Here is a 21,209-nt window from a genome sequence, read left to right on the forward strand (position 1 = left end):
ACAGATTCTGCTGAATGTTTCGCTTGTAAACTGCAACATTCAAAAAAATAAAAATCGAAAAATATTCTCATGAATATCTCAGATGCTAAATGAAAGTCTATGATGTTAACTGTATTATACAGAAACCAGAAAAATCTTCTTGCATGCACTATAGTCAAGGGGAGACCACTCCTGTCTCACCACATGTCTATGCAGATCAAAGTAAAGAGGCTCAATTGGCAGTCTTCAAAGCCTTCTGAAGATACTGCACAAATTTAGCTTAACAACACTTAGGACACCTTTCTAATAGCTTCTGCAAAGGCATTACAAAGCCCAAAAGCTCTAAGGCTCAGAACTTTTTACAAAATTCCCTCCTCGACATGAGAGTTCCTCCTCAACACCAGACTCCTCATAATATACAGCTTTGCTAATGGGTTGACCAAAACCTAGCAACCCTTCCATGTGTCAACAAATGTCAGACTGGAGCTAGAATATTGTTAGACATTTAATTAAACAGGACAACATTATTAACAAGCCCATTAAGATAAGATTTTTTATTCCTATATCACTCTGTGTGAAAATGGTATAAAACTGACATATTGTATCTGAAAAATACAAAAAATATATTTATCTGCCAAAATCTTTCTTTGAAGTGAGGCAATCTAGATATGCAAAATCATTCTAGACTTGAGTAGGACTCCTATATAATTCATGGGGGTCTAGGACATATGTGCTCGAAGAGTGAGTGAGTGAGTTTAGTTTAAAACCACTTTCAGCAAAATGTCACAGTAGGGGACACCAGAAATGGGCTTCACATATTGTACTCATGTGGGGAACTGAACCTAGATTTTCAGAGAGACAAGTGAACATTTTAACCACCTGGCAACCACACAGCTCCCCCAGTATAGGAACATGCATTAGATGGATGTTCTGATGAGCAAATCATTTGTGATACCTTGCAATTGTTGGTTAGAGTAAGACAGCATTCAGGGCAGCTAATTTCAGTTTCTTAAGAATCAACACAAAAGGTAACTTTCAGATGTAAATAATAAAATCTGCACTATTCTACTATTGATATTCCACTATTGATATTATGCACAATCTTACAATGTTTGACCATGATTACACTATGATATTTAGAAAGTTACCAAATGTCCCACATGTTATGTTAGGGATTACACTTTCAAAGCATAGCACATCCTTGATATCTCCAGGGTGTATGTTCCGATAAATCTCCACTGTACCCTGGATGCATCTACAGCTCAGCCTAATGATTTAATTACCTCCCTTTGCTGATTCCACTTTCTCTCAGTAGCCATCAGCTAAGCAGCTATTACAACCAAACTTGCCAATGTCAACAAAGACTGGGGTCGCAGACACAAAGGTTTGTTCATAGTGTGACTCAGATTTGGGAAGAAATTATACAGACAAAACGAATCTTTTAAAAAAATATATGCAAGAACTCCTTCTACCTTTTTCTGCATCATTTGTGTTTAATCAGTTGGAAATTTTAAATAGTGAAAGAGAGTTGTGATTGTTGTGCTCATCTTCCCAGCATAGACACCTGATTGGATAAATCGCCAGCCAAGGGAGGTAATAAAACTGTAGATGCATCCAGGGTATAGTAGCAACTTATCAGAAGGTGTACCCTGGAGATGAGTAAAGCAGAGGTTCTAGTACATTGATTCGTTCAGTAACATTCAGGATTCGAACCCACACCCTCAGAGTAAAGCACCTAATCACTTATCTGTTCTTTACAAGGAAAGTGTAATCCTAAATCCAACACAGGTTATAAACATGGCAACATGGATGGCAACAGGAAGCTAGGTTATCAGCTGAAAAGTTAATATTGTGTCATAAAATGTGCTTTTAGATGATTCACAAAACTGATCAGCTGGGAATAAAATCAGCAAAATCTGTGCACAATTGTCATTCCTGTATAAATGTTTGTTCAACCACACTCCATTACCTGGTAGTAAATTGACAGTCTGTTAGTTCTGATCACGTTTGTCCTGGTAGTAAGTTGACAGTCTGTCAGTTCTGATCACGTTTGTCCTGGTAGTAAGTTGACAGTCTGTTAGTTCTGATCACGTTTGTCCTGGTAGTAAGTTGACAGTCTGTCAGTTCTGATCACGTTTGTCCTGGTAGTAAGTTGACAGTCTGTCAGTTCTGATCACGTTTGTCCTGGTAGTAAGTTGACAGTCTGTCAGTTCTGATCACGTTTGTCCTGGTAGTAAATTGACAGTCTGTTAGTTCTGATCACGTTTGTCCTGGTAGTAAGTTGACAGTCTGTCAGTTCTGATCATGTTTGTCCTTGTAGTAAGTTGACAGTCTGTTAGTTCTGATCACGTTTGTCCTGGTAGTAAGTTGACAGTCTGTTAGTTCTGATCACGTTTGTCCTGGTAGTAAGTTGACAGTCTGTCAGTTCTGATCACGTTTGTCCTGGTAGTAAGTTGACAGTCTGTCAGTTCTGATCACGTTTGTCCTGGTAGTAAGTTGACAGTCTGTTAGTTCTGATCACGTTTGTCCTGGTAGTAAGTTGACAGTCTGTCAGTTCTGATCACGTTTGTCCTGGTAGTAAGTTGACAGTCTGTCAGTTCTGATCACGTTTGTCCTGGTAGTAAGTTGACAGTCTGTTACTTAGTTCTGATCAAGTTTGTCCAGCCACACCCTATTACCTGTTAGCAAGCTGACAGTCTGTTTTGATCACACTTGTCCAGCCAGACCCATTCCTTCTTTCTGGATGAAACATTTAATGCCATTTACATATCTATAAAGGCCATTATTTCATCTCCATCAAAGAGGACAACATTTCTGGTTAAGGAACTGTCTGGGTTCTAGTGCAGAATGGCGTTTTACTGTTAAAGTCCCTCCTTCTCCCTTTCACCTTCGCAAGCCCCTCTGATCACCATCATAATTAATAGACTAATAAAAAAATAATGTTCCAACTTTACCGTTTCTGATGCCGTATCACTGTGCCTGAACTGATGGTGGTGATCGTCAGCCATCGTGGTTTCTAAATCCGTACTTTCCTTTCAACGTTCAAAAACGGTATCCATTTATTCATACTGTTTTGTATCTTAGCATCAGCTTATGGAAGCCCTGTGGTAGTTTCTGCAAATAAAAACAAGAATTATCATAGAAAATTCTTTTCTTAAAAATATATTTTTCACATGCAAGGAACTTTCAAAATATTCAGTTAAATACATTTCATAAATCTCATGTTCCCATTCAAAATCAAATCATACAACCAATTTATTCTTTACACTTACCATGCTCACTGATGTGAACTCCTGATGGTCCTATTGTTCCCAGTTTTCACACCACCCACCTGATAACCTTTCCATAAATATTGCTCACACATATAACATCTTTCTTGAAATTGCCTTAAATCACCTCAGGTTAAATATGCTTGAAGAAGACCAACTTCACATATTGTTTAACCTAGGTATGAATGAATATTTATTCTTTAGATACACATATAGAATGGTTAGGCACTAGAATATATTCATACATAAATTAGCACTAGAATGTATTCATACATAAAATAGCTATGTTTAATTTAAGAAACTGTATCCATTTTTCCCACTAAACATTATCTTTAGTTTACACCACATAATTATGGAATATGTAAGGAAAAGGAATCACTGAAAACTGAAAATTCTTTTCATGGTAAATGTGAGTTAGAAATCTGTCCAAACAATTTTTAGGAGATTAACATTTTCAAATACTTTCTTCATCAATGAACGAAAAGGTCATCAATATCTAACATTTATAAACTTTGATGTTAATGACAAACACAAATTCAACAACCACATTTTTTTTGCATGAAACACACTTTCAGATGTATTTGGAATTGGAGATCAAATGGTTCCATTAATAATCTACCATAATGGCACGAACCCATTTTGCAGACATACTCATCAAAGTTTAACATTAATCACAGCACAAACTTGAATGTGTCATTGTTGAGTTCAATCGATGAGTACCAACCTGTTGTAAGCAATCACAGCATTGAGTGAGTGATGTGAGTCTAGTGATTGATGTAATGAGCACAAATCCTTGTAATATGGATATTATGACGCGTCAAAAAGTCAGCGAATCTGACCATCCTTCCCATTAGTCATGCCTTACAACAAATACGGGCTGATGACAACCAATTTAAACCTTTATCTTCACTGGTGATGAAAACAATGTACAATGATCCACAACATGTGACGCACAGCTTGAGTGAGTGAGTGAGTGAGTGAGCGAGTTTAGTTTTACGCTGCCTCACAGGTGATTAAAACAATGTACAACGATTCACATGTGACACACAGCTTGAGTGAGTGAGTGAGTGAGTGAGTGAGTGAGTTAGTTTAGTTTTATGCTGCTTTTAGCTATATTCCGGCAATATCCCAGCAGAGGACACCAGAAATGGGCTTCACACATTGAACCCATGTGGGGAATGTAAACACAAAACATGAACAACCAATCCTCTTTCATGATCTCTTTCAATAATCATAGGATATTTGGGACCTGTAATTATCCAGAACCAACTAAAGATTATATAAGGCGTTAATAATACACATTAAATTTTTAACTTCTTACACCAAAGATTCATATCTGCATTGCTGGAGCCCTGGTTAGCACATTCCCCACAAGCATTCCAAAAACCTGAAAATCCCTTCCAGCATCCATGTCTTCATTTGTATCCTTTCACGCAAAAATCTTGATTATTAAGCTCAAAACTCTGTGGCATACTTCCACATAAGCCAAAACACAATCACATTACAGTTTACCGGTTGTTTCCAGACACGAAATGATGAAAGAACTCTTGTTGCAGACTCCATTATGCAAGGCAAGCACACATCCACTCTAATACGTTCCACCGTCCACGAGCCCTTCTACAAATTATCACAGCAATAACACATCAGCATTTGCTTGCCCACAAACGCTTGACTGACAGATTTTATTTGTTTCTATCCAGTATCACTAACATCCAAACACACTTCGTCCCTAACACCCACACTGCCCACCAGAGGAAAAAAATCAATTTGCTGTTTTGGACAGGATTCGTTAAGTGTGGTGAATTATTTCCTTCATGATCGATTACCTCCAAAAACTGGTGGTTTCTGTTGCATGATCATGTGACAGTTGGTCATGAGTGATATTTTCATTCCCCAACACAAGACAGAGATGATCTCTCACCACAATGGGTAGTGATGCTGGTCTACTAGAGTACAGCTGTAATATAGTCAAGTTAGTCGAGCATCGAGCATCACAGTCAATATGTGGTACTTTAAACAGTGGTTACCATAATTAGCTGTGGGAATTTCCCGGAGTCGTGTGATTCCTGCATAATCTCTTCATGAAAGCCGGCTTGTCGTGTTTGAGAGTTTACACAGTATAAATATTTCATTACAATGGCTTCAGAAGCAAACTATCCCTCTCCTTACAGTACACAGTGTGAAGCCCATTTGTGGTGTCCCCTGCCATGATATTTCTGGAATATTGCTAAATTTGGTGAAAAAAACATATTCACTCACTCTCCTTAAAGATTTTTATAACACAATCTATTCATTTAGATGATAATGGTTCTTTCTGATGACTTTAATACGACAATCTGATGGCATTGTCTTCATTTTTACCTCAACATACTCATGTTGCCATGGTGATGTGATGTTTTGTAATATGTACTTGCCATGAACACAGGAAAGATGTCGACAAAGTTAGAAATATCCATGAATCCATGATCAAAGTTTCTTGCTCAACAAAGGGAAGACATTCTGGGTCAGTTGTGTTCCAAACAAGGAATGGCCAAAAGGCTGCTTTTCAAAAATTATTCTGTGGAACTGAATTATAATGAATACAACTCAAATACATGAATATGTGACACGTTTTATGGATAAGAATTTCTTTCTCATTCTTTACACAATGTTTCAGAGGTATTTCTTGCTTCTTCATCACATGATCGGCTTATCTACAGTAATATATGGCAGTGTTCGCGGTAAATTTTGTACGAGTGAGTGTAGAAATAAAATAATAAATATGCAGTCCAGATCTTTTGCACATGCTATTTTCATTAAAATCCTGAATCATGTTAAAATGTATTGTTTGTCCATATGTTGCAGGTTTAAGACACTTTTTAAAATTACTTACATCAGAATCTATGTGTCCAAACACGCACACAAAATATATTTTGCACGATTCCATTATTTTGGGGCGTGAAAAACTCAGGTTTCTGCGTTAATGCGAACACTGTATACAGTACCTACCAACTTCCTCACTCAAAAACATTTACACACAGAAGGAAAATAAACTGTGAATGTGACTGCATATTTACAAATATTGGTCAAAACCCCTTTTCAAAAAAGTAAGTACCCTAGACCCAGAGATGAAGTATTGCAGTCAATTTGCATATTATGCCCTGCTCCAATCAGCCCCTGGCAAGTTTTTAAACAATTTGTATGTACTATTTTAAACCCAAAATTTGCATGACAGTCTGTATAAATGTTTTAGCTAACTGTAGATTATTTTTACAAGACACCAGGCTTTAGAAGGGACCATTACTGCCTATAGCAACATTTACTAATTGTGTATGGTTGTAATGTGCACTACACTCTGGTTAAGTTCCTTGGAGCCCAGTGTTCTTATCTAAGGTAAATAATGTAGGTCAAAAGATGACCTTGACTTTTTCAAAGCCTGTGCTACAGGAATTCTAAAGGTCTACATGAAATGGTGGAACTGCAGCATATCCACTAGTGTCAATAGTCCATACCAACAAATATATACAAGATATTCTACTGACCTCAAAGGTGACCTTGACCTTTTACCTAAATACATGAGGTATTAATTCTTACGAATCATCTATATGTATCATCTAAACCTGTTTCCTGCTGGCAGAGATAGGTTTGCATGACACAATAATGATAATTAATGGACATATTGCCAGTTTTGTCATGACCTTTGCTATGATAAGATTGATCACTTAACCCTAGGGAAAACACAAGTCAAGAAGTTCTTTTAAGTCAAACATTCTAATTAAGGACTGAGGATGTCACCTAATGATTCATTATCCTAACCACTACACTTCCGAAGAACCCTGTAGTCTGAAAACTCCAAACTTCTCTTTTAAACATCTTCACCCTCAACTTGCATGTATAACAGAACCCACTCTGATGCCAGTGTGATAAAGCACGCGGGGCACTGAAGAATGCCACAAAAAGTATTGATTAAATCTTTCCCCCAATTTTACAACAGACAAATAAACCTAGCTCCAATTATTTCTCAATCAAATTTGTGAGCTTCCCATTCTAAAGCTTGGCACTCAGATCTTGAAGGTCGGCAAATGTCAAGGACAGATAATTAACAAGGTTAGAATGAGGCGAGTTACCATCACAACAAATATAAGACGTCTTGCACTTACACTTCAAAGAGGATCCTCCTACCATATAATCAGATCTCCTTTTTAACATTCTTGACCTCCAGACCAATCTGTTTCTTGTGTGGTTTTACACAGAAAAGCATCACAGTGAGAGACTTTACTATTAATCTACCCAGGGTTGTTTGTACAAGAGTCATGGCAAAAAATATAACTGACCAAAAATCAAATGTTATTCACTGTCCAAAGAACTAGATCTTGCAAAACAATGAATATGTGATTTTGCTTATAAAATTCCAATGATGCAACACTTATAATGTTTTTCCAAAACTAAAACAAAAAATAATTTATTGATAAGATTTTGAAAATCTTACCTGCCAATGATGATGCGAAATATTACAAAGTTGTTATAGTAGTAACATTCATTATCATAATTGAAACCAGTCATTATCAAGTTCAAACTCATCACCTAATAGCAAGATTAGCTTTTTCAAATTATAACTTAAATATGAGTGAGTAGGGTTTTGCACTGCTTTTAGCAACATTCCAGCAGCAATATCACAGCAGGGGACAGCAGAAATGGGCTTCACACATTGTACCCATGTGGGGACTCAAACCCTTGTCTTTGGTGTGATGAGTGAGCACTTTAACGTCTAGGCTATCCCATGACTCCTGGTGTCATGGCAAACTGTGATGTGCATGATCTCTGTCCAGTTGCAATACCAGAATATTGAAAGGGTCTTCACATGCTGGGTCCATCTACACAACGCCCCATGACTGATGACATTTCGGTATTATGTTAAGAATGCCATCAACAAGTTTGACAAAAAAAATTGCCACAGTATTTTAATATAATGCATAACTTAGGTTACTTCTATACTGAATGATAATATAGTTTTGGATCACATTTTGTGATGTTTTGTTTGCTTTTTGGTTTATGTCATACTAGCAATATTTTGTGCCTTGGGTAAATGAATCCTAATCAGGTAATATCACACATACTTTTCCCACTAAACATTATCTTTAGTTTACACCACATAATTATGGAATATGTAAGGAAAAGGAATCACTGAAAACTGAAAATTCTTTTCATGGTAAATGTGAGTTAGAAATCTGTCCAAACAATTTTTAGGAGATTAACATTTTCAAATACTTTCTTCATCAATGAACGAAAAGGTCATCAATATCTAACATTTATAAACTTTGATGTTAATGACAAACACAAATTCAACAACCACATTTTTTTTGCATGAAACACACTTTCAGATGTATTTGGAATTGGAGATCAAATGGTTCCATTAATAATCTACCATAATGGCACGAACCCATTTTGCAGACATACTCATCAAAGTTTAACATTAATCACAGCACAAACTTGAATGTGTCATTGTTGAGTTCAATCGATGAGTACCAACCTGTTGTAAGCAATCACAGCATTGAGTGAGTGATGTGAGTCTAGTGATTGATGTAATGAGCACAAATCCTTGTAATATGGATATTATGACGCGTCAAAAAGTCAGCGAATCTGACCATCCTTCCCATTAGTCATGCCTTACAACAAATACGGGCTGATGACAACCAATTTAAACCTTTATCTTCACTGGTGATGAAAACAATGTACAATGATCCACAACATGTGACGCACAGCTTGAGTGAGTGAGTGAGTGAGTGAGCGAGTTTAGTTTTACGCTGCCTCACAGGTGATTAAAACAATGTACAACGATTCACATGTGACACACAGCTTGAGTGAGTGAGTGAGTGAGTGAGTGAGTGAGTTAGTTTAGTTTTATGCTGCTTTTAGCTATATTCCGGCAATATCCCAGCAGAGGACACCAGAAATGGGCTTCACACATTGAACCCATGTGGGGAATGTAAACACAAAACATGAACAACCAATCCTCTTTCATGATCTCTTTCAATAATCATAGGATATTTGGGACCTGTAATTATCCAGAACCAACTAAAGATTATATAAGGCGTTAATAATACACATTAAATTTTTAACTTCTTACACCAAAGATTCATATCTGCATTGCTGGAGCCCTGGTTAGCACATTCCCCACAAGCATTCCAAAAACCTGAAAATCCCTTCCAGCATCCATGTCTTCATTTGTATCCTTTCACGCAAAAATCTTGATTATTAAGCTCAAAACTCTGTGGCATACTTCCACATAAGCCAAAACACAATCACATTACAGTTTACCGGTTGTTTCCAGACACGAAATGATGAAAGAACTCTTGTTGCAGACTCCATTATGCAAGGCAAGCACACATCCACTCTAATACGTTCCACCGTCCACGAGCCCTTCTACAAATTATCACAGCAATAACACATCAGCATTTGCTTGCCCACAAACGCTTGACTGACAGATTTTATTTGTTTCTATCCAGTATCACTAACATCCAAACACACTTCGTCCCTAACACCCACACTGCCCACCAGAGGAAAAAAATCAATTTGCTGTTTTGGACAGGATTCGTTAAGTGTGGTGAATTATTTCCTTCATGATCGATTACCTCCAAAAACTGGTGGTTTCTGTTGCATGATCATGTGACAGTTGGTCATGAGTGATATTTTCATTCCCCAACACAAGACAGAGATGATCTCTCACCACAATGGGTAGTGATGCTGGTCTACTAGAGTACAGCTGTAATATAGTCAAGTTAGTCGAGCATCGAGCATCACAGTCAATATGTGGTACTTTAAACAGTGGTTACCATAATTAGCTGTGGGAATTTCCCGGAGTCGTGTGATTCCTGCATAATCTCTTCATGAAAGCCGGCTTGTCGTGTTTGAGAGTTTACACAGTATAAATATTTCATTACAATGGCTTCAGAAGCAAACTATCCCTCTCCTTACAGTACACAGTGTGAAGCCCATTTGTGGTGTCCCCTGCCATGATATTTCTGGAATATTGCTAAATTTGGTGAAAAAAACATATTCACTCACTCTCCTTAAAGATTTTTATAACACAATCTATTCATTTAGATGATAATGGTTCTTTCTGATGACTTTAATACGACAATCTGATGGCATTGTCTTCATTTTTACCTCAACATACTCATGTTGCCATGGTGATGTGATGTTTTGTAATATGTACTTGCCATGAACACAGGAAAGATGTCGACAAAGTTAGAAATATCCATGAATCCATGATCAAAGTTTCTTGCTCAACAAAGGGAAGACATTCTGGGTCAGTCGTGTTCCAAACAAGGAATGGCCAAAAGGCTGCTTTTCAAAAATTATTCTGTGGAACTGAATTATAATGAATACAACTCAAATACATGAATATGTGACACGTTTTATGGATAAGAATTTCTTTCTCATTCTTTACACAATGTTTCAGAGGTATTTCTTGCTTCTTCATCACATGATCGGCTTATCTACAGTAATATATGGCAGTGTTCGCGGTAAATTTTGTACGAGTGAGTGTAGAAATAAAATAATAAATATGCAGTCCAGATCTTTTGCACATGCTATTTTCATTAAAATCCTGAATCATGTTAAAATGTATTGTTTGTCCATATGTTGCAGGTTTAAGACACTTTTTAAAATTACTTACATCAGAATCTATGTGTCCAAACACGCACACAAAATATATTTTGCACGATTCCATTATTTTGGGGCGTGAAAAACTCAGGTTTCTGCGTTAATGCGAACACTGTATACAGTACCTACCAACTTCCTCACTCAAAAACATTTACACACAGAAGGAAAATAAACTGTGAATGTGACTGCATATTTACAAATATTGGTCAAAACCCCTTTTCAAAAAAGTAAGTACCCTAGACCCAGAGATGAAGTATTGCAGTCAATTTGCATATTATGCCCTGCTCCAATCAGCCCCTGGCAAGTTTTTAAACAATTTGTATGTACTATTTTAAACCCAAAATTTGCATGACAGTCTGTATAAATGTTTTAGCTAACTGTAGATTATTTTTACAAGACACCAGGCTTTAGAAGGGACCATTACTGCCTATAGCAACATTTACTAATTGTGTATGGTTGTAATGTGCACTACACTCTGGTTAAGTTCCTTGGAGCCCAGTGTTCTTATCTAAGGTAAATAATGTAGGTCAAAAGATGACCTTGACTTTTTCAAAGCCTGTGCTACAGGAATTCTAAAGGTCTACATGAAATGGTGGAACTGCAGCATATCCACTAGTGTCAATAGTCCATACCAACAAATATATACAAGATATTCTACTGACCTCAAAGGTGACCTTGACCTTTTACCTAAATACATGAGGTATTAATTCTTACGAATCATCTATATGTATCATCTAAACCTGTTTCCTGCTGGCAGAGATAGGTTTGCATGACACAATAATGATAATTAATGGACATATTGCCAGTTTTGTCATGACCTTTGCTATGATAAGATTGATCACTTAACCCTAGGGAAAACACAAGTCAAGAAGTTCTTTTAAGTCAAACATTCTAATTAAGGACTGAGGATGTCACCTAATGATTCATTATCCTAACCACTACACGTACGAAGAACCCTGTAGTCTGAAAACTCCAAACTTCTCTTTTAAACATCTTCACCCTCAACTTGCATGTATAACAGAACCCACTCTGATGCCAGTGTGATAAAGCACGCGGGGCACTGAAGAATGCCACAAAAAGTATTGATTAAATCTTTCCCCCAATTTTACAACAGACAAATAAACCTAGCTCCAATTATTTCTCAATCAAATTTGTGAGCTTCCCATTCTAAAGCTTGGCACTCAGATCTTGAAGGTCGGCAAATGTCAAGGACAGATAATTAACAAGGTTAGAATGAGGCGAGTTACCATCACAACAAATATAAGACGTCTTGCACTTACACTTCAAAGAGGATCCTCCTACCATATAATCAGATCTCCTTTTTAACATTCTTGACCTCCAGACCAATCTGTTTCTTGTGTGGTTTTACACAGAAAAGCATCACAGTGAGAGACTTTACTATTAATCTACCCAGGGTTGTTTGTACAAGAGTCATGGCAAAAAATATAACTGACCAAAAATCAAATGTTATTCACTGTCCAAAGAACTAGATCTTGCAAAACAATGAATATGTGATTTTGCTTATAAAATTCCAATGATGCAACACTTATAATGTTTTTCCAAAACTAAAACAAAAAATAATTTATTGATAAGATTTTGAAAATCTTACCTGCCAATGATGATGCGAAATATTACAAAGTTGTTATAGTAGTAACATTCATTATCATAATTGAAACCAGTCATTATCAAGTTCAAACTCATCACCTAATAGCAAGATTAGCTTTTTCAAATTATAACTTAAATATGAGTGAGTAGGGTTTTGCACTGCTTTTAGCAACATTCCAGCAGCAATATCACAGCAGGGGACAGCAGAAATGGGCTTCACACATTGTACCCATGTGGGGACTCAAACCCTTGTCTTTGGTGTGATGAGTGAGCACTTTAACGTCTAGGCTATCCCATGACTCCTGGTGTCATGGCAAACTGTGATGTGCATGATCTCTGTCCAGTTGCAATACCAGAATATTGAAAGGGTCTTCACATGCTGGGTCCATCTACACAACGCCCCATGACTGATGACATTTCGGTATTATGTTAAGAATGCCATCAACAAGTTTGACAAAAAAAATTGCCACAGTATTTTAATATAATGCATAACTTAGGTTACTTCTATACTGAATGATAATATAGTTTTGGATCACATTTTGTGATGTTTTGTTTGCTTTTTGGTTTATGTCATACTAGCAATATTTTGTGCCTTGGGTAAATGAATCCTAATCAGGTAATATCACACATACTTAAAAAAACTGCATCATGAGATCCTGTCAGTATATAATTTGAGACTGATGGCATAAGTAAAGCTTTTGCTTTTAATCTGCAATTTAATTGCCAGTGGGCCCCCACAAGAATGATTTAATGTGGGCTGTAGTACCAGATATCTGAACAGCCAAGATTCTTATAACTCATGTTTCATTTATGGATATCAGCATTTAATAATTATTTGCAAGAAATATCAGATGCGTGGAAGAAATTAAACTGCCTTGCAGACATTGATGATTAAATCTCAAATCAAACTGCTTCAGTTTCATGGATGTGGATTTAATCCTCACAAATCACAAGATAAGAACTATCATTGTTGACATAATCCGTCTTCACTCCAGGAACATCTCTACATGTATTGATCGACCTGCAAATTACCATTTGTCTGGACACCTTGTAATCTGTAATTTAAAGCTGTAAGTACAACTGAACTCCAGGCACGTTTATCTATGCAAGTAATCACTTGCTTGATCACAGTGTTAGTATCTACACTGAAATCTCGCACCCATTGCTAAAAAGAAGTTGACTATCCATAGAACTTGGGTTTAATTCATCTTCACAACTGTTGCACCTCCCCTATTTACCTCCACCATGGGCTTACTTTTTCAAACAAAAAGTCCGGAGTCGGTTTAGATCCTTCACATAAGGCTCAGTTGAATAAAGTACTGCAACCTGTAGAGTTGTCTCCCTTAGCCATGCTGGACAGCCTTGCAGTGTGTTTGAAGCTGACTGTCTAGGCTATGTTTCTATTATTTGTTTGTACCATCTGCATGCTCATGAGATACAAAAGTGACAAAGGTAAAGGCTTATTTTATGTCCTTCAGCCTCAAGCTGACACACCATGATTGAAATATTGTTGAAATCAGATGCACACGTGCCTGAAACTGAGACTTTGCTTTGACTGATTATAACCTACCACACTGAATCTTTTTTTTGATATAAGAAATACACATTGTATCCATGTGGCATGACCCTTTCAGCGAACCCTTTCACCACTAGGTTACCACAACACTCATATCCTGGAGGACAATTGCTTGCATTCAGCAGAAAAAAACAATGTATCTGTTTGTGATGCATTTTACCTGAATACAGTAATATAAAAAAATAAGCATGCTTTGATTAAATTTTTCAAGAATGTGTTACCTTTGAATTTCCTCATCAATGATTAAGAAAGGATTTTTTGTTCTCATGCATCTATCTAGAGAAAAATCTGAGTGTACTCCATGCACACACCTTCCTCATCCAACCGGGTACCCATAAAAAGCAATAGCATTTCCAACTTAAGTCTAGTACAAAAATCTCATTCTCTACTCTACAATCAATGATCAATATTCAGAACCAATATTTATCATCAGCAGTTAAAGCTATTTAGTAGGCTAGGAGGAACTCAAAATATCTGGACCTATTTACCCACAAACTGGAGCTTATTTGTAGGAAGTTTTATCGATATCATACTTGTACGCCCAAAATAGTCGGACATCATAAAATCCTTCAAGGGAGACTGATGAAGCTCGGAGTCAAGTTTATCAATCACGATTAGTATTGAACGATTCTATTTCGGCTGATGGACAAAGTCGACAAATTGTTCTCACATGAAAAGTCCATATCAACAATTGATCTACATTAAGATGGTTGTGTATCTGACTGACTAATGCTGTGCTCAGTAAACCTGTTGGACATGTAAATATCACTGGCTGTATGGCCTGTGTAGTTTCACAGAGGCATTTTGGACATATACTGTCAAAATTTTGAAGGAGACTTTGACTGGAGTATCTGTTAAAATCTGATTGAGATTCTCATGGAAATATTGTTTGGATGAAAATGGCATTTAAACAGTTCTGTTGGAGGGAAAATGTTTTGGTATCGCTTCTTCTTTGGGAAGGTGGCATGGGACAAGATCTCTTGATGATATTAAAGATTGTGGATGCTCACTCACAGTACAACCCTTTCCACTCCGACCATCATGAAAAACATCTCTTCCAACCACTAATCACTATTCATCTATTTCCACTCCTGCAATTTCACCATGCCACCCTTCTGCTATTCCTCCCTGCCATTCCACCGGTCACCTATCCCACATCTCTCCAACTTCCCATCCCAGCAATCTTGCCACTGACTCCTCCCATACCAGTCAATTATTCTTCACAATAGTCAACCCCTCACCACACCAGTCAACCCTTTACCACACTAGTCAACCCTTCACCACACCAGTCAACCCCTCACCACACCAGTCAACCATCTCACCACACGGGTCAACCCCTCACCACACCAGTCAACCCCTCACCACAGTCAACCCCTCACCACACTAGTCAACCTCTCACCACACCAGTCAACCTCTCACCACACCAGTCAACTGCCTCACCATACCAGTCAACTCCTCACCACTACAGTCAACCACCTCACCACACTAGTCAACCCCTCACCACACCAGTCAATCCTTCACCACACCAGTCAACTCCTCACCACACTAGTCACTTCAGTCAAGTGTTCACCACACCAGTCAACCCAACCTGTCACAATACCAGTCAATCCCTCCCCATACCAGTCAACCCTTCAATATACCAGTCAAGCCCTCATAACACCTGTCAAGATGTCCTAAACCATTCTTCATAAATGTCCCTCTTTGAACCAAAACAGTTGGGCTACCATTCTCAGTAGGGAACGAAAATTGATTTTAAGAGAAAATTTCCATTATCTTTCTAAACCATCTCCATTTCAAAATCTCAAGGCCATTATCTTTAAAATGTTCAATTTGTGTACCTGAGAACCCCATTAAGGTATCTGCAACAAACATACGACCACAGTTAATCAACCCTGTGTCTGTGACATACCGGTATCTCTTGACATGAAACTTGAGCAAAGCTTTTCATTTCCTTGAAATGCTGCAAAACACAGTCAACAGATAAAGATCACAGCTTTTTGCTTGTGACCTATCACCTTTCCAAGCTCCATGCAGTGTCAACAGTCCCATTTGTATTCAAGACTACAGAAACTGACACTGCACAGAGCTAATTCCCCATCAAGACATTATGTGGTCCGAAGATGTGACATGTGAGAACTTAAAATATAATCAATAAACCTTCCAGGAAACACATGGTACTTTGCATCAACAAGTGAAAATTATACAAGTTCTGAACTTCTGCATGCTTCTCAAGCCAACATACATATATATTTCCCATGGTGCTAATATAATATGTCTGCCATGATAAGGTAGGCAACTTCAATGTAAAGCCATTGACACATATTCAAAACTTTCAATTTGGCCACTTCAGCTATTTATTTTTACAACAAAAACTCTATTCTATTTCTACATTTTCAATTCTACAAAAAAAAACACTAAATAAAGAAAGCAAAGAGGATAGATCTGCACTTCATCTTTCTTCATGAAATTCTAATGCACGTCTTCCAAAGTTGGAGGAAGGGTCGTGGTTCTTGAAGCCAGAGCTGGCCACACGTTTATTGAGACTATCATAATGCAATCAGCGTTCCCAAACCAGACATCAACATTCATGCTTGTTTCCCCTGAGGTGCCAATTCCCTAAACAAAAGGTCCTGTATTGAAAGTAAGTATATCAAATTAATTTCCCCTGGTTGTAATTTGATGAGCAGTAGTATTGCATTAGGGCCAACACAACATCCTTTGAGATGTGGAATACAAATTAATATTGTGTCTTGCAGTACATCACCTGAGCTGAGTGGTAGTATGTTAGTGAACAAGTTGGTGTAGCCATGGTGGAGTGGGCATTTTAGTGTCTGCACATGGGTAATTGTGTCATCATTACTGAGTCCGAGTGTAGTATGTGTGTTTACTACATTGTGTCAGTGTGTCATATGAACATGTGATTCATACATTGTGTCACTATGTGTCAAATGAGCATGTGTTTCATATATTGCGTCAGTATACGTCATATGAACTTGAGCTTCATACATTGTCATGTCAATGTGTTTCATATATTGCGTCAGTATACGTCATATGACCATGAGCTTCATACATGTGTCAGTATGTGTCATGTCTATATGTGTTTCAAACACTATGTCAGTATGTCATATGAGTTTGTGCTTAATATATTGTGTTATTATGTGTCATACAAGCATGCGTTTAATATGTAAGTATGTGTCATACAAGCGTGTGCTGACATACATTGTGCAAGTATGCGTCATGTCAATGAATGTTTCATACATCGTGCCAGTATGCATCATGTCAATGAGCGTGTGCTTCATACATTTGGTCAATATGTGTCATACAAGAATATTCCAGCTTAGAAGACAGGAAAGGTTCAAGTGGCTACAGGCTTCAGTGTGAGTGAATTCAGTTTTATGCTGCACTCAGCAAAATTCTAGCTATATGGCTGCTGTCTGTAAATAAACATTAGTCTGGACTGGACAATCCAGTGATCAACATAATTTTGGCTATGATGATATGTGTCAATCAAGTCAACAAGCCACCCGATCCAGTACATCATCTATTATGACAAGCATGGATTGCTAAAGATCACTTCTAACCTGTATATTCACGGGTGAACACAACTGGAGCCAGAAACTGAAGCATGTTGCTGTGAATTATGGAAACAATGCGTGGGTGGAAGAAGAGCTTGTTGCAGGACAAATGACACACAATACAGTTCCACAGCTCTCACTGTCACAAATCTTTTGACTTGAACATGATCTACTGCCACAAGCCTTTGTAATCCTGCTCCTACAGGCAAATATAATATTCAGTCACTCACCTGATACTTGATACAGAAGAATTTAGAATCACCTTTAGGCAAATAAAGATAATTCCATATCTCAGATTTTACCCAGATCAATATCGCTCGCCTGTGTGACTTTCAGATCAAGTACAGTTTCAAACCAGGTGAACGAAATACAGTAATATTCGTTTAAAACGAACTCAAAGGGACTGTTGTTTTCAGTTCATTGTAAGCGAAGTTCTTTCTAAGCGATTCGGGAATGTTCGTGAATATTTGGAAATTACCAAGAATCGTCACCACGCCACTGATTTCAGACAAGATCATGTTCACACGGAAAATAAAATAAGACAAAACCAACGAACATATAATTGTCATGGATCATTCATTTCATCATCGATCATGTATTTTATTATGCATCTGTAACAAAATCGGTAATTTTAGTTTGAACACGAGCAGACATTTGAATAGATTCCACAGCTTGCATACAATCATTAATATTATCAAAGACGGACAACGGCACATTTGGTCTTGACATTTGTCTCTTACATGTTTTAAACATGTTGCTGCCTCTGCTGTCGTCTTCACTTCCATTTCTGCCACTGTCTCACTGTCATCTTCATCACTATCAACTGTTTCATTGTCTTTCTTCACGGCCGTAACTATATCTTCATCTGTAAGTCGTTCTGTGGTCACAATGTTTTCATCTGCATTCAAGAAATCTTCGAGTGTCACCTCTGCCGGTACATTAGCAATGTCAGTCACTTCTCCCCACATTCCACGCAAGTTTGCAAGGGGTATGTCATCTTCATCCAATTCAGAATGATCCATGTCATTTTCCTCCGGTAACTTGAACCCACCCTTTCTAAAGCAGTTGACAATGCATTGAGAGGTCACGTGAGACCAGACTCGGTGGATGTTAGTGACTGCAGACAGCAATGTCACTTCGTATTTCTCCTTCTTGTCGTAGGCACTAATCAGATCTGCCATCTTCTGTTTCCTATAGTTACTTTTAAGGGATGCAATGATCCCTTGATCCATTGGTTGAATTCTCGATGTCGTATTCGGTGGTAAATAGGCCACTGTCACATTCTTTAAATTAGGAACACGTGGGTGGGCGGGGCAGTTGTCAATCAACAGTAAAACTTTCCGATTCTGTCTCCTCATTGATTGGTCGAGCTTGTTCACCCATTCAGTGAACAAATCAGAGGTCATCCATGCTTTGCCGTTTGATCTGTAGTCCACTGGTAAACTTCGAACATTCTTGAAACACCGTGGCTTTTCTGACTTCCCTATGACTAACAGTTTCAGTTTTTCTGTACCACTCATGTTTGCTGCAGTTAGAACAGTAATGCGTTCTTTAGATTTCTTTCCTCCGTGGCATTTGTCCCCTTTCAAGTGAAGCGTTCTCTGTGGTACAAGCTTATAAAAAAGTCCCGTTTCATCAGCGTTGAATATGTATCCCCTTGACCCCATGTTAGGAAGCCTGTTTGTTTTCACAAGCTAATTGGTGACACGTGAGATGACATGCGAGTGGATTCGGATCAGCTGTTCGTTGTAAACACATCAATTAACGCGTGAAATAGCACAGAGGGACCCGTCAATTTGTTCGTTGTAACAGATAATTCGTACTATCAGTGTTCGGTGTATACGGTAGTTAATTCATAACAATATACAGGAAATCAGTCGGGACTTCTGAATTTGTTCGTTGTAACCGTCAATTCGTTGTAAGCGTGTACGTTATAAGTGAACTTTACTGTATACAAGCCGTGCTTCCCATATCCATTTTTTGTAATGACACAGTTATGGATTACCTGTCAACGAAACCATAAAACGTCAAGACCTTGAATTTAGAAATGCCATGTAAAACTAACAGTGACTTTAGAGAAGGCAAATATCCAGTAACTCTTATACAGACAAGAACAGATAGAACATCTTTGAGGCTGAAATTTAGATGTTCTAGACAGAATGTCACATCACTGTCTTCTATTTACAATTAGTTTCATGTCAAATATTATTTCATGGAACAGTGATCAAACTTACTAAAACACAATAAAAATGCAAGTCAGTCTTCAACCCCTGATCACAAAAGGTGTTGTCAAACATCAATGTTGCTGGAAACATTTCAGGTTGTCTGAAAATGAACTTGATAAAAACAACACCTTTTCTGATCATGGGTTAAAGGTTGTTTTGCGTTTTCATTATGTTTCAGTTGATTTCACACATGTTCATATACAGATATTTAAGGTTTTGGTAGCAACTGAGCCCAGGGAATTAAGATTTATTTCTGTGCCAATCCTAACAACCTGGCAAATTTGCAAACTTGGAGAAATAATGAAAAACTTAATTCTTTTACTCTACAACAAACCCTTTGAAAACTTGAGCAACATATAGCCTTGGATCCATAAAAAAAGCAAAAAGTAATTGATAGTAAATGCACAAGTTGATTATTGTTTCAGTATTTGTGTATTTTGTGTAAACCAAAAGTTTCTGAGATCAGCATCAAATGACTGTGGGTCATGGTTTAGCAAAAAACCAGGCAGATGGATGGATGGAAGGGTGAATGAAAGGAAAGAAGGATGGAAAGACGGATGGGAGCAAGAAAAGAAGAATGAAAATATTGAGCATGAAAACTACTTAATCAATGTACACTGGAACACAACCATCCATCTGAGAACATAATGGCATTCATATTAGTACCATTGTGGGAAACAGCCACTGACCCGCCAGCTAAAGGCTGCTAGATAAAATCCAGTCAGGCTAGTAAATCTCCACAGACTTTTCATCATGTCATTTTGTAATATATCACTATTTCTGACTTGTTCAGTTGTAATACACTTTCTAATCATGCAACAATATGAATTATTGTATGGGCTGTAACTTTCAGGTTACGATAGCAAGCCTGAGTGGCTAGCAAAAACTGGAAACTATTTTGCACAGGCTGCAGGTTTTCCTTATTTTTTAATTAATCATACATAAATCATTAACAATATGATATTCAACAACATGTCAGTTTTCGTCTGCTTTAAAACAACTTCAAATGTCCTTCTAGGGTGATGTAACATAGTGGGGCTATTTCCTGTAACCTTGACCTCAAGACCTTGAACTCTGGTACTGTCATATTTCGCATTCATTCATCATAGTATTAGGACTACTTATCACTATAATGGTAACACAACACATCCTGTTAGACAAAGGCCCTATTCCTCTACGCTGTGTCACACAATCTGAACTAGACGGCCTTGTAGCTCCAGATCACATGGGATTGTCACAACACCTCTGTATAATACTCCCAATATTTACCTTAGGACTTCAAGGGTGGATCCAGGTGCCTGTGTATAACGAAACAATGCCCTATGTAGTATGACAA

General features: G+C 37.6%; 2 protein-coding genes across 5 annotated transcripts in view; both read right to left on the reverse strand.

Annotated features, from left to right (window-relative positions):
* Positions 1 to 21,209, reverse strand: part of LOC137298125 (oxysterol-binding protein-related protein 6-like) — a 102,577-nt gene that overhangs the window by 53,871 nt on the left and 27,497 nt on the right. For all 4 annotated transcript variants that reach the window (XM_067830223.1, XM_067830222.1, XM_067830224.1 and 1 more), the window contains exon 2: positions 2,934 to 3,093. In XM_067830223.1, the coding sequence (XP_067686324.1) occupies positions 2,934 to 2,987 (54 nt within the window). In that variant the 5' untranslated portion in view covers positions 2,988 to 3,093. The remainder of the gene's footprint in view (positions 1 to 2,933; positions 3,094 to 21,209) is intronic.
* Positions 17,818 to 19,315, reverse strand: LOC137298588 (tigger transposable element-derived protein 6-like). The gene is made up of 2 exons (XM_067830884.1): positions 18,389 to 19,315; positions 17,818 to 17,847 (listed from the first exon to the last, which is right to left on the reverse strand). Exons 1-2 carry the CDS (start codon positions 19,313 to 19,315, stop codon positions 17,818 to 17,820), a joined length of 957 nt encoding a protein of 318 aa, XP_067686985.1.

Source organism: Haliotis asinina, chromosome 10 (genome assembly GCF_037392515.1).
Source record: "Haliotis asinina isolate JCU_RB_2024 chromosome 10, JCU_Hal_asi_v2, whole genome shotgun sequence".
NCBI classification, from domain to species: Eukaryota; Metazoa; Mollusca; class Gastropoda; order Lepetellida; family Haliotidae; genus Haliotis; species Haliotis asinina.

Coding starts and splice junctions, on each gene's coding strand:
- LOC137298588 (XM_067830884.1), bottom strand. CDS start 19,315: ATGGGGTCAAGGGGATACATATTCAACGCTGATGAAACGGGACTTTTT. Junction 17,848..18,388: donor CAGCAACATGTTTAAAACAT/GTAAGAGACAAA, acceptor ATTTGCCTGTAG/GAGCAGGATTACAAAGGCTT.